Genomic DNA, 10,411 nt, shown 5'->3' on the forward strand with positions numbered 1-10,411 from the left:
GGGAATGTGTAAGTTTACATTTTTATTAACATTTCATATTATTTATACATAGCATATTGTACACCATCTAGGACTTTCTCCACAAAGATATTTTAGACAAGGTCCATACATAATTTATCTGTCTTAATATAAAGCTAATTGTGTATGAAGAAGGCATGAAGATCTAAAGTAAAACATTATTTTGAGTGTCCGATAGGTAGAAATTGTAGCTGATCCTTATTGAAAGATGGTTAATAAAAAAAGGCCATTCATGACAAAAACACCATGTAAAATAATTCCTTTGAAAGCCTTTTACTTATTAGGGACCTCCAGCGTATACTTGATGGCGTCATTGCGCACGGTTCTTGAACAGTCCGAGCCACCGAACACCAGCAGGGTGCCCTGGAGAGCAGCCGCCCGCTGCTGGTTCAGCTGGGACCAGCCAAGGCTGAGCAGGGTGTGTCCGGCCCGGGGCGTGGAGCACAGCAGGGGGGCCGCCACGGAGCTCCAGGTGCTGGTGTCTGAGAGATCAGGGTTATGGTTACTTACTTACTGGTTTTGCGTGTCTTGACCCACCGAGACTTTGAATAAAAACCACAGAGGATATTGCATACTAAACCATGATAAGCTAGTGGTTAGGGGGTTTGCCCTACGGTCGAAAGGTCAGGAGTTATTTGTCTATCCCCTAACCACTGATTTCAAATACTAAGTCACTTTTCACTGAGTCGCTTAACATCAAAGGTTGATGCTTGATGACTAAATAAATACAACACAGAAAGCCGAAGAGGTTTTGAGTATACAGACGTAATTGTCCTTTGATAACACTAGCACAGTGACCCCTTGGTGCACACAAGAAAATACATTCATAGGGAAATGGAGGAGTCACCCACCCATGTTGAAGATGTGAACGTCTTGCAGGTCTCCAATGGAACTGCAGCCTCCACTGACCAACATCCTGTTGCCGGGAACTGGCAGGGCCACATGGAACCTGAACACACACAAAATAGTTGTTTAGATCAACTGATGATAGGTGGTGTGAATCAAGTTCCATTACAGCTATAAAATCAGAGCACCGATAATAATAAACCACCCGTGAAATGAAAGATGCGCCATCACAGAAAACGTGTTTAAAATGACTAACTGGAATTGATCTACAAGTACTACATCTACATCATACAGACATGTTTGTACTCCATAGTCATGTCGGTGGCTACAGTTAGCGATAATGTGGCTATGCTACAAGTTGTTGTGAAGGCTAAAAGGACAGACGCCAAAACCGATATGACATGGCTGAAGATCTCGCTACTCACCCCCGGGGCAGTGGTGCCATGTTGTCACACCGCACAGCTGTGTACTCCATGAATCCTGCCCAAAATAGCAACAGACACTTTTTAGTGCGAGGCAGGAAGTCTTTGAAATTGTCAAGTTCAGTATCTTACCAAGATTTAGGATGTGCAGATCGTTAAGGTAAGTAGCCGTGTTCCTGCCCCCGAAAACAACCAGCTTGTCTGAGAGCAAGATGCTTGAATGCCTGTTGAACACATGTCATTTTTATCTATAACCTTGTTCCATATAAGTAACGATTGATGGAAGGTCAACATTGAAAATGTGTATATTTTAAGTCACTCTGTTGTAAAAGCTCAAGAGTGCTCACCCAAACCGAGGCAGTGGCTTGTCCCCCTCCACGATGGGCTTGTACCACAGCTCATCCCCGGGGTTGAAGATGGACAGAGAGTTAGTGCAGACTTTGTCCCCAGAGTGACTGCTTGGATGAACTCCCCCAAACACGTACAGCTCCTTCTTGTAAAAGGTTGCCGTGTGATAGGCCAATGTTGGGACTTTTCCTTTTGCCTAAGCAGGGGAAAACCTCCATTAATATCATTGATAACAGACCAATACATCAGTGGTTCTCAAACCTTTTCTGATAGTGTACCTCCTTTAAGATATTTTTGTCAGTTGTGTACCCCCTTCACTGGCATAAAAAAAATAGAAGCTTTCAGAATTGAAAATTAAAAAAAAACCAAGATAGTTAGCTACCCCCTGCACTACTCCAAAGTACCTCTAGGGGTACGCGTACCCCCATTTGAGAACCACTGCTCTACATCAATGTCACGATTTGAGCCCCAAACCCACAGTGACCAACTTCCAGGTCCAGGTCTCAGTGTTGAGAATATGCAGGTCACGGTAGGTTTTGTCCTCTCCAAAGCCACCGTACACAAACAGGGCCTTGGAGTCAGGGTCAAAGGTTGCCGAGTGGCCGTGCACGCAGGGTGGGGCGGGGCCAGAGGTCGAGGAGTTAATGGGAAGCCATAAGTTGTGTTCTGAAAGATGGATACACAACGTGGAAAATATAACTTACCATGCCTGCCTCAGCCACAAGTTCATTGGGGCTCAAATGTACTCAATGTCAATAGTTGAGTAACTGATCAGCGTTAGTTTCTCGTCATTTGAATTTTGAAATCACTGTCTGGTAGCTGCTAGGAAAGTGTACATTATACGATAGAAAGAATTGGAAATTGGTTGAAAATATAACCTCATCATCATAAGCCAATGAATGACTTGTAACTGCATTATACTTTCTAGTTAGTCTCTCTCCCGCTCCCTACAATCATTGTTTAGCCAAACAAAAAAAAAGGTGCCAAGTAACCTTTGACAATATGAGAAATTGGGTATTTGGTGACTTTGCAGATTTTTAGGCCACAAAATGATAAAATAATCCAACCTATCTCCAGTTTCCACAGAGAGTCTTTGCAGTGTTTCTGCTCTGATGTTTTCCCTCCAACCACAACAGCTGTATCCGGGTCAATCAAACACATGGTGTGGTTCCAGCGTTTCGATGGGGCCACTGATTAGACATCAAAAACAACATGAAAACCAACAACAAATGGGGCTGCAAAGCAATGTTTGCGATGATATCGGCATCAATGATTTACTGTAGCTGGAGTTCTGGGCCACTCTGCTGTCTTTCTTGATTGGTACAATATTTTCTTTGCTGTTCATTCTTAGGATTATTCTCTTTGCATTTGGGGGCTGGGATGAGGACTCATTATTCTTTATATCCTCCATAACTGGACCTCTCAGACCAACCTTCCTCAAGGAGGTAAGATCCTATATAATAGACAAACAGCATCAATGGTTACCTTCCCTTGACAATGATAAAATGATATAAAAATACATTTAAACACGTCTTTCTTACCTTGGACAGAATGATGGATGCATTAACTATAAAGGAGTCAATCGTCGTTTCACATTTGTCAGTCAGTAACATTAGTTCAGCATTGCTAACACTGTCTTCTAATTGGGAGGAATCTTCAGTGATCTTCAAAAGATAACGTTTAACAGGTTAAAGCTTTGATGCATTTATGCAATACAAAACATATTATTCGACTGAAAATAAATCATACCTTTTCACTCAGCGTGCTTTGGGTCAAAGTGTGGGAAAGGTCAGTGTTGCTGTGCTGCTCTGGGAACATACGTTTCCTTTGCACAAGTGGAGTACTGCAGATAAAACTGTCTTTGTCCTGTGGCATTACAAAATATGTGTGAAGTCTACTGCGGCAGAACGCATTCGAAGGCACACGTTGGTACACGTTTAAACGGTCGTCCGACTTAACCTACCTTTCCACAAACCGTGAGCAAAATCTTCCCATACACCCCTTTTCTACCTTTCTCTGCTGCTGCACCAACCATCTCTGGGATCCATTCTCCTTCCCATGTAAGACACCTAATTATGTTAAATACAATTTATATTACGTGTTTTACGCAAATATCTTAAGGCATGCTTGCCTGACATCAGTGGGAAGCACTTGGCGTGCAGCTGCACCTGGTTTCAGAGGAGAGGACGCCAATTCTCTGGGCTTCCACATCCTCGCTGACGAGGACCTCCACTAAAACTGTGGCCTCGCTGCATTTCCATTCCCCGAGACCGAAGATCACCAACTGCTTCGGTAAGGGCAGTGGGATGTGGACTTGAAAGCACCTGCGGTTGGACTTACTACAAGAGGGCGCGAGTTAAGTCATTTTAAATTGGAGGGAATATAAACATAGGACTACTACTTTACAGCATTAGGGGAACATACATGGTCCTACCTGATGAACTGACGAGGGGCGTCACGTAAAGACCAAAGGACGAAGAAGTTCAACCGCCCCATATTACCCACTGGTGTTGATGCTGTAAACGAGGCCTTCATAACACACTTCGCATTGGTAGGCGGGATATTAACGGAGTTTGATTGAAGCACCTGTGCATAAGGCCGTACCAGAATTCCCCAGAAGAACCCTTCTTCTGGAGCTCACTTGCACCGGCTAATGAGGATCATATAAACACTGGCACTAGGTATAATTATAGTGACACTGACGAGCCCTACAGGGAGAACTAAAAATAAAGCCAGCTTCACTGCAACTTCTGTAACAAATACATCAATCCCCTCGTGAGACAAAATGGAATCGCCCGGGACCATTTAAAACGAGCCTTACCCAATAGGTCTATATATGGAATAGATGGATAGAGAAGCTAAGCAAATACATTTTCTTAGCTTTGACTCTTCATGACATCAATAGTTAGGCTTGTATTATTTAATATTAACTATATAGACTTTTCAAAGTGAGGCATAAAATCAATGATCATACAGAAAGCATATCATACACACAATGTTCCATCTTTATTATAGAATACAAATTTCTGAAATAAAATACAGTAAAGCAAACGCAGGAAGATTTAATTTAATCGCATTCAGTTGTATACTTCAGCAGCAGCAAACCCCATTATATCTTTGGAAACATGCATGCACAGCACAACTGCGTGAGGTAAAACCATGGATGTAAAGAACACATTGACATAGATGGAGACGGCAGGTTGTTCTGATCGTGTATTCCTAATACAAAGCGGCTGCGCTAAAACCAACCTGTGGCCACCTGCATTTACATAGACCTGTGCCTGAAAAGCCGCATATAGTCTCTATGGAACAACTCTCCTGTGTTTTGCTCTCACATGAGCTCCCTACCTCATAACACACAAGCCAAACGTGAACAGGTCAAATATAAATATTGAATCTATATGAGGAGAGCTTTTTGAGATAAGGGATGGCTTTTTATTTGAAATCATAAAACCAGACTGTTAACCACTATGGATGACTAATTGAACTTGCTACTGTACATTCACTAGCTTAACAGACTTGGAGCTTCCACTCCTGCAGGGACACGACTATGACACACACACACACACACACACACACACACACACACACACACACACACACACACACACACACACACACAAAACACCTGGCTCAAGCCACACACTATTTAAACAACATTACATGTTGAACAAGCACATGATTGGGTTACATGGAAGTAAAAAAAACAACACAACTATATTCCGTCTTGACACGAGAACACGTGTGCGACGGTGTGGACGAAGCAGGCTGGAGATAAAGACGGGGCCAATATACAGAAACAAACATGATCTCCCATATACTTTGAGCTATTCTGAAGCACCTGGCCCCACCACGCAAGTGTCTTACACCTCTTCCCTGACTGATGCTACCATAGAAATCTGTTGTCTCGAGATAATATGCACCTTTTGATGTATACTCTTGATTGCATGGTGCGTGTATAAGGGACACACCACTTTTGAAAGGCTTTTCAGCCATTTGAAATGATCCGGTCTTATAAACTCTGCATGTAGCTATATGACAGCACGTGTAGATAACGATAAAAATAGATGTGCCTATAGTTGATTATTACTTTCTTAACAAGGGTAGAATCAAAAAATAGTTGATTGTTCTTGGGAGTAATAGCTTTTTCTGTTTTTCCCTCAAACCAAACATTCTTAGAAAACAACTAACTGGATTTTCAGGCACTGTAATATACTCTATAGTAAAGCGTTTTGTTTCGCCACAGTGAGTAGGAGTTATCGAACTTCAGCTGGTAAGTGCCTTCCCCTGGGAACTCATGACTGCCACCGTGCACCAACAGGTGGCAGTCCTGCCGGTACACCGGTAGGATCTCCCCCAAGTTCGAGCTGTTCAGTATTTTGGAACCCTTTTCCACATCGCCACTGCTGACCGGGCCTGCAGCGTGGAGAAACAAGGGCCACTTCTGCTTAGCACAATAGCACATCACCAAGTCATGCTTCATAGGACATCTAAATGATATATCACCGGAACCCATCACAGAAATAAACACGTTTCTGTCCCCTTATCGTATCACTCAGTTGCACATGTCCAGCACAAAGATTTGTGCTGGACTTTCACTTTCCTTCCGACCTAACCTAGCATCGTTCTATCTTATTGCTTTTACTTTAGAAAATTCAATATGAATATCTTCATGTTTATCACCTCCCCCCCACAGAATGTACCTTCCACCTCCTCCTCTTCGTCCTCGTCGTCGCTCGACTCGCTGATGTGCACCGTGATGTTGCGCGAGGTGACTGGCGTGAAGTCGAAGTACACGCCGAAGCCGATGTCGTAGCTGTCCGTGGCGAACTCCCAGCACACGCGCTTGCTCTCGGGGACGGTGGGCACGTGCACCGTCATGATGTCCCCGCGGTACACCGTCACCACGCCGTCCTTCTCCGTCCGCAGCGTGGCCTTCAACTCCTTGATGGTGACGGAGGTCCAGGTGGCCGCAGGGTCCAGTGTGGGTAACGGGGCTGAGGAGGAAGATGGAGGCATGTCGGACAGGGAGCAATTTGAATAACGTCGCTTCCTTAACGAGATTAAGAATCAAATCAATTACAATTACAATTACAATTAGGGCATTTGGCAGACGCTTTTATCCAAAGCGACTTACATCGGTTAATACACACATTGACACACCGACAGCAGAGTCAACCATGCAAGGCGACAGTCAGCTCATCAGGAGCAGTTAGGGTTAAGTGTCTTGCTCAGGGACACATCAACACTCAGCTAGGAGGAGCTGGGGAACTAGCAACCTTTCGGTTACAAATCAACTGCTCTACCTCCTGAGCTAAGACGACCCAAATCAATGAATCGTCTTTTTAATGCCGTCAGTTATTAAGGGACGATCTATTTATAATTGGGCTCTTTGCGAGTGTGTTCAAGATGAACCTTAGCTAACAGTGTGTTGCATAACCCAACAGGGTCCAACCTTTCATCTCACTGGAGAGCTCGGAGGTCCCAGAGGGACAGCTCTCTTCAGCCTCACCCTCCAGTTGTTCAGCTGGAATACTCTCATGACTGCTCTGAAAAAAAAAAACAGAAATAACGTTGGTGGAATGGATGAGATGTCAAACACACACACACACACACACACACACACACACACACACACACACACACACACACACAAACACACAAACACACACACACAAACGGGGTACCTTGAAAAGTACTATGTAAGGTAATTCATTATTTAAATTCATTAAACATTCACTTACATCAATGCTGTCTTTGGAATCCGTTGCGTCAGAAGGGCCATCCATATTGGAATCGCTAACAGAATTGCCAGAACTCTGTGAAAGATCTGTATTCTGGAGACTGCAAGGGAAAACATATGTGAATTGCGTACCGCATTAAATACAATCAGCGTATTTTTTGTGGTTAAGTCACTTGCAGTCATAGAAACAGTTCGTATGGAACAAATAATTCGAAGTATAAGTAGGCAAATGATTGTTAGAAGCGGCAACAGGTTACCTCTCTATTGGTCGATCCTCGCCTTGGTTAGAGGTGATCCCAGGGAAAGACGACACGGACAGAGAAGACAGCCTTGACTGGAGCGCAGATGTAGTGTCTAAGGTCTCCATCACTAGAAGAGAAGAGCAACACTCTTGTCTTCTCTCAGAACATAACCCCCGCCCCTCTGCACTGACACCGAGGCGCGGTGCTCCCGTCCTCTGGGTTTCAACCACTACAGGCCAGTACGACGCTAGCCCTGGCGACTGTCTTCATGATTGTCAACAAACCTATTTAAGATGTAAACAGTGCACGATGCAAATCACTGCCATTAAAACGACTGCGTTATTCCTCATATGGCGAAATGAGGAAGTCTCGATAACATCCGCTTCTTAGTGGAGAACTAGCAGCGGCTCTCTAATCGTACTAGTGAAGCCAAAAGGGAACAAAAACACCGTTTGAACTCACCAGATATAACAGGTAGTGGTAGATTAAGGATTAGTTGTGTAGTATTCGGAATCGAACTTAGTCCATGAGGAAATAATGGTAGCTGGTGTGGCGCGGCAGACTCCGCTCGGCTCGGTGATGCTTTGCAGTAAAAACAGTCCCGAGTTATTCATACTTCCGTGTATTGACGAGAATTGTCGAAAATTCACGAATCTGTGTCGAGGATTAGCAGGCGGTCGGCGGACCAATTTTATAGTAGCGTTACAGTGTAATGTCAACATACTCAATTTATTATATTGTGTTGAGTGATTAATCCAATAATGACACGACGAATAAGCACACATAATAAACATATTGAATTCATTTATTTAAATTGCTTCCGAGGCATGACATGGTTGAACCAAAGATAGTTCTGGTTTAACTAAACACACATTGAAAGAGAGACAATTTGACATAGGGCTATTGTGTTTTCTGTGTCGTTGCTAGTGATTTGTATGCCATTGAGATGGCTGCTGAGATATTTGGACTTCTTGATATAAATAATGACAACGGTGTGTCCTTCATGTGGACATCAATCAAATTAATCCAGGGGAAAGGCCTTGGGAAGAGATATTATGAGAATGCTTATTATACTTCATGAGCACATTTTACTTTGATGGCCTGTCAGAAGCATAACATTTGATTCCACTTACTCATCAGGGGAAAGAGACGATGCGTGGGCAGAATTGATGTAACTTTGTGTGGTGAATTCCTCACACTGGGGGGCCTTTAGTTGGAACAGGTTGTTGATGAAGACAAGAGTGTCTCTGGACGCCAGGTAGGCAGAAGTGCAGATGTTCAGGAGGCTGTACAGTACTCCACTAACCCACTTCTGGTCCAGAGAGAGGCCACCTGTCACACATTCCCACGCCATCACAAACCAAGTGGTTGAAACGACATTCAACATTCAGGAATAATATATAACGAAGTGTGACACAATCGACCTGTTCACAGAATGATCACTTAAAAACTAATTATTGAACAATGTATCTCACTAAACGGCTCAGAATTATAACAGTACCAATTATAACATCCATACTACTGATCCTATTGTTTATTCGTACTACACTTGTAGTGTACACATAAAAACTGGCCACGTGAGTCGTTAGCGAGAGTCGTACCACTCATCTCCACAGGACAGGATGCTTTTATCATCACAGGGTCTCTTAAAGCCCTGGCGATTCCATATGAAGGCTTCCACAAATCTGTCGTCTCCCCAGTGACAAAATCGTACTGTGGCTTTAGAATGAAGCTGTGACCGAGAATATTTGCCAATCTGAAAGAGAGAAGGAATAGTTAGAGCCATATTAAATATGTGTGTGTGTGTGTGAGTGGGTGGGTGGGTGTGTGTATGTGTGTGTGTGTGTGTGTGTGTGTGTGTGTGTGTGTGTGTGTGCGCGCGCGCGCGTGTGCGTGTGTGTGTATACCTTTTGGGAGGCACCGCAGTGACGAAGCTGTACACCAGGCAGTGCTTTGGCAGATGCGTGCGCAGGTCCGCCCCGACCGAGGCCAGGTTGCAGGGCAGGCAGCACAGGAACAGCACGTCTGCCCAAGCGGCCAGCCTGACGTTGTCAAAGTAGCACTCCAGCGGACTGCTCTGCGAGAAGTCCGCTGGAAAACAGTTAGAAACCAATTTAAAGCATGTCGACAAAGTCCCAATTATTTGGTATTCGGTAGCAGGGTTATGCACCGGAACTTTCGGGTCTTCGAGTAGATATGTTAATCTGAGCAGGATGCATCCCAGTTGTCTCCAGAAGTGATGTTAGCAGCTGCTTCCCGATGCGTCCTAGTCCGAGGATCCCGACGCGTAACGTCAGGTCGTTCATGTTGCCGCCTGACCCATGATGGCGTTTGGCATTCTCTCTGATATAAAAAGCAAAATATTAAGCAAAATAATACTAACGAATACAACAGGGTTCCTGCAGATTTTGTGGACCCATAATAAGCATTCCATGTATTTACCATACGGTATTATCACGGTCCTTTAGTACAACGATAACGTACCTCAGTGAATGAGAGAGTCTGCATAAAAACGCAGCATGTGCGCAGCCACATATCGTGAGCTGATTAGATCGCGCACGAGTAACTTCGAGTTCTTTCTCGTCGTCGCCGAGAGAAGATTCAAAAGAAAACGAGTTCAAGTCAATAGTAAGGTCAACCATCTCCGGGAAATAACCGGTTCATCCACCAACTTTTATTACACTATCTTACGTAACACAATTTTAAAGACTTCACTGCTGGCTATCACCATGGCGACGCCTGACTTCACAACCTGCTGCTAGCTATCCCCGTAACAAAATACGGTCTGTTGA

The 10,411-nt window shown here is 44.0% G+C and overlaps 3 protein-coding genes across 3 annotated transcripts; all 3 read right to left on the reverse strand.

Annotated features, from left to right (window-relative positions):
* Nucleotides 1–7: 7 nt before the first annotated feature.
* LOC307087395 (uncharacterized protein) lies at nt 8–3,488 on the reverse strand. The gene is made up of 10 exons (XM_079752961.1): nt 3,384–3,488; nt 3,176–3,298; nt 2,913–3,087; nt 2,702–2,824; nt 2,113–2,300; nt 1,634–1,830; nt 1,419–1,510; nt 1,290–1,344; nt 870–967; nt 8–500 (listed from the first exon to the last, which is right to left on the reverse strand). The coding sequence occupies exons 1-10, from the start codon at nt 3,450–3,452 to the stop codon at nt 292–294; spliced, it is 1,329 nt and encodes a 442-aa protein (XP_079609087.1). The 5' UTR covers nt 3,453–3,488; the 3' UTR covers nt 8–291.
* Nucleotides 3,489–4,622: 1,134 nt separating this feature from the next.
* tmed8 (transmembrane p24 trafficking protein 8) lies at nt 4,623–8,219 on the reverse strand. The gene is made up of 6 exons (XM_079753032.1): nt 8,082–8,219; nt 7,635–7,746; nt 7,379–7,478; nt 7,090–7,183; nt 6,338–6,631; nt 4,623–6,050 (listed from the first exon to the last, which is right to left on the reverse strand). The coding sequence occupies exons 2-6, from the start codon at nt 7,742–7,744 to the stop codon at nt 5,833–5,835; spliced, it is 816 nt and encodes a 271-aa protein (XP_079609158.1). The 5' UTR covers nt 7,745–7,746; nt 8,082–8,219; the 3' UTR covers nt 4,623–5,832.
* Nucleotides 8,220–8,519: 300 nt separating this feature from the next.
* noxred1 (NADP-dependent oxidoreductase domain containing 1) lies at nt 8,520–10,350 on the reverse strand (the record flags this gene model as incomplete). The annotated part of the gene is made up of 5 exons (XM_079752268.1): nt 8,520–8,658; nt 8,753–8,951; nt 9,221–9,375; nt 9,527–9,794; nt 10,311–10,350. The coding sequence occupies 5 exons, from the start codon at nt 10,348–10,350 to the stop codon at nt 8,520–8,522; spliced, it is 801 nt and encodes a 266-aa protein (XP_079608394.1).
* Between the last annotated feature and the right edge of the window lie 61 nt (nt 10,351–10,411).

This window comes from Pollachius pollachius (genome assembly GCF_949987615.1).
Source record: "Pollachius pollachius genome assembly, chromosome: 15".
NCBI classification, from domain to species: domain Eukaryota; kingdom Metazoa; phylum Chordata; class Actinopteri; order Gadiformes; family Gadidae; genus Pollachius; species Pollachius pollachius.

Excerpts from the sequence above, each read along its gene's own strand:
- tmed8 (XM_079753032.1), bottom strand. The coding sequence starts at position 7,744 with ATGGAGACCTTAGACACTACATCTGCGCTCCAGTCAAGGCTGTCTTCT. Across the intron at positions 7,479-7,634 it reads GAGGATCGACCAATAGAGAG|TCTCCAGAATACAGATCTTT; the intron begins GTAACCTGTTGC and ends TTTCCCTTGCAG. Across the intron at positions 7,184-7,378 it reads ATTCCAAAGACAGCATTGAT|AGCAGTCATGAGAGTATTCC; the intron begins GTAAGTGAATGT and ends TTTTTTTTTCAG.
- LOC307087395 (XM_079752961.1), bottom strand. The coding sequence starts at position 3,452 with ATGTTCCCAGAGCAGCACAGCAACACTGACCTTTCCCACACTTTGACC. Across the intron at positions 3,088-3,175 it reads CATCCATCATTCTGTCCAAG|GATCTTACCTCCTTGAGGAA; the intron begins GTAAGAAAGACG and ends TCTATTATATAG. Across the intron at positions 2,825-2,912 it reads GGCCCAGAACTCCAGCTACA|TGGCCCCATCGAAACGCTGG; the intron begins GTAAATCATTGA and ends ATGTCTAATCAG.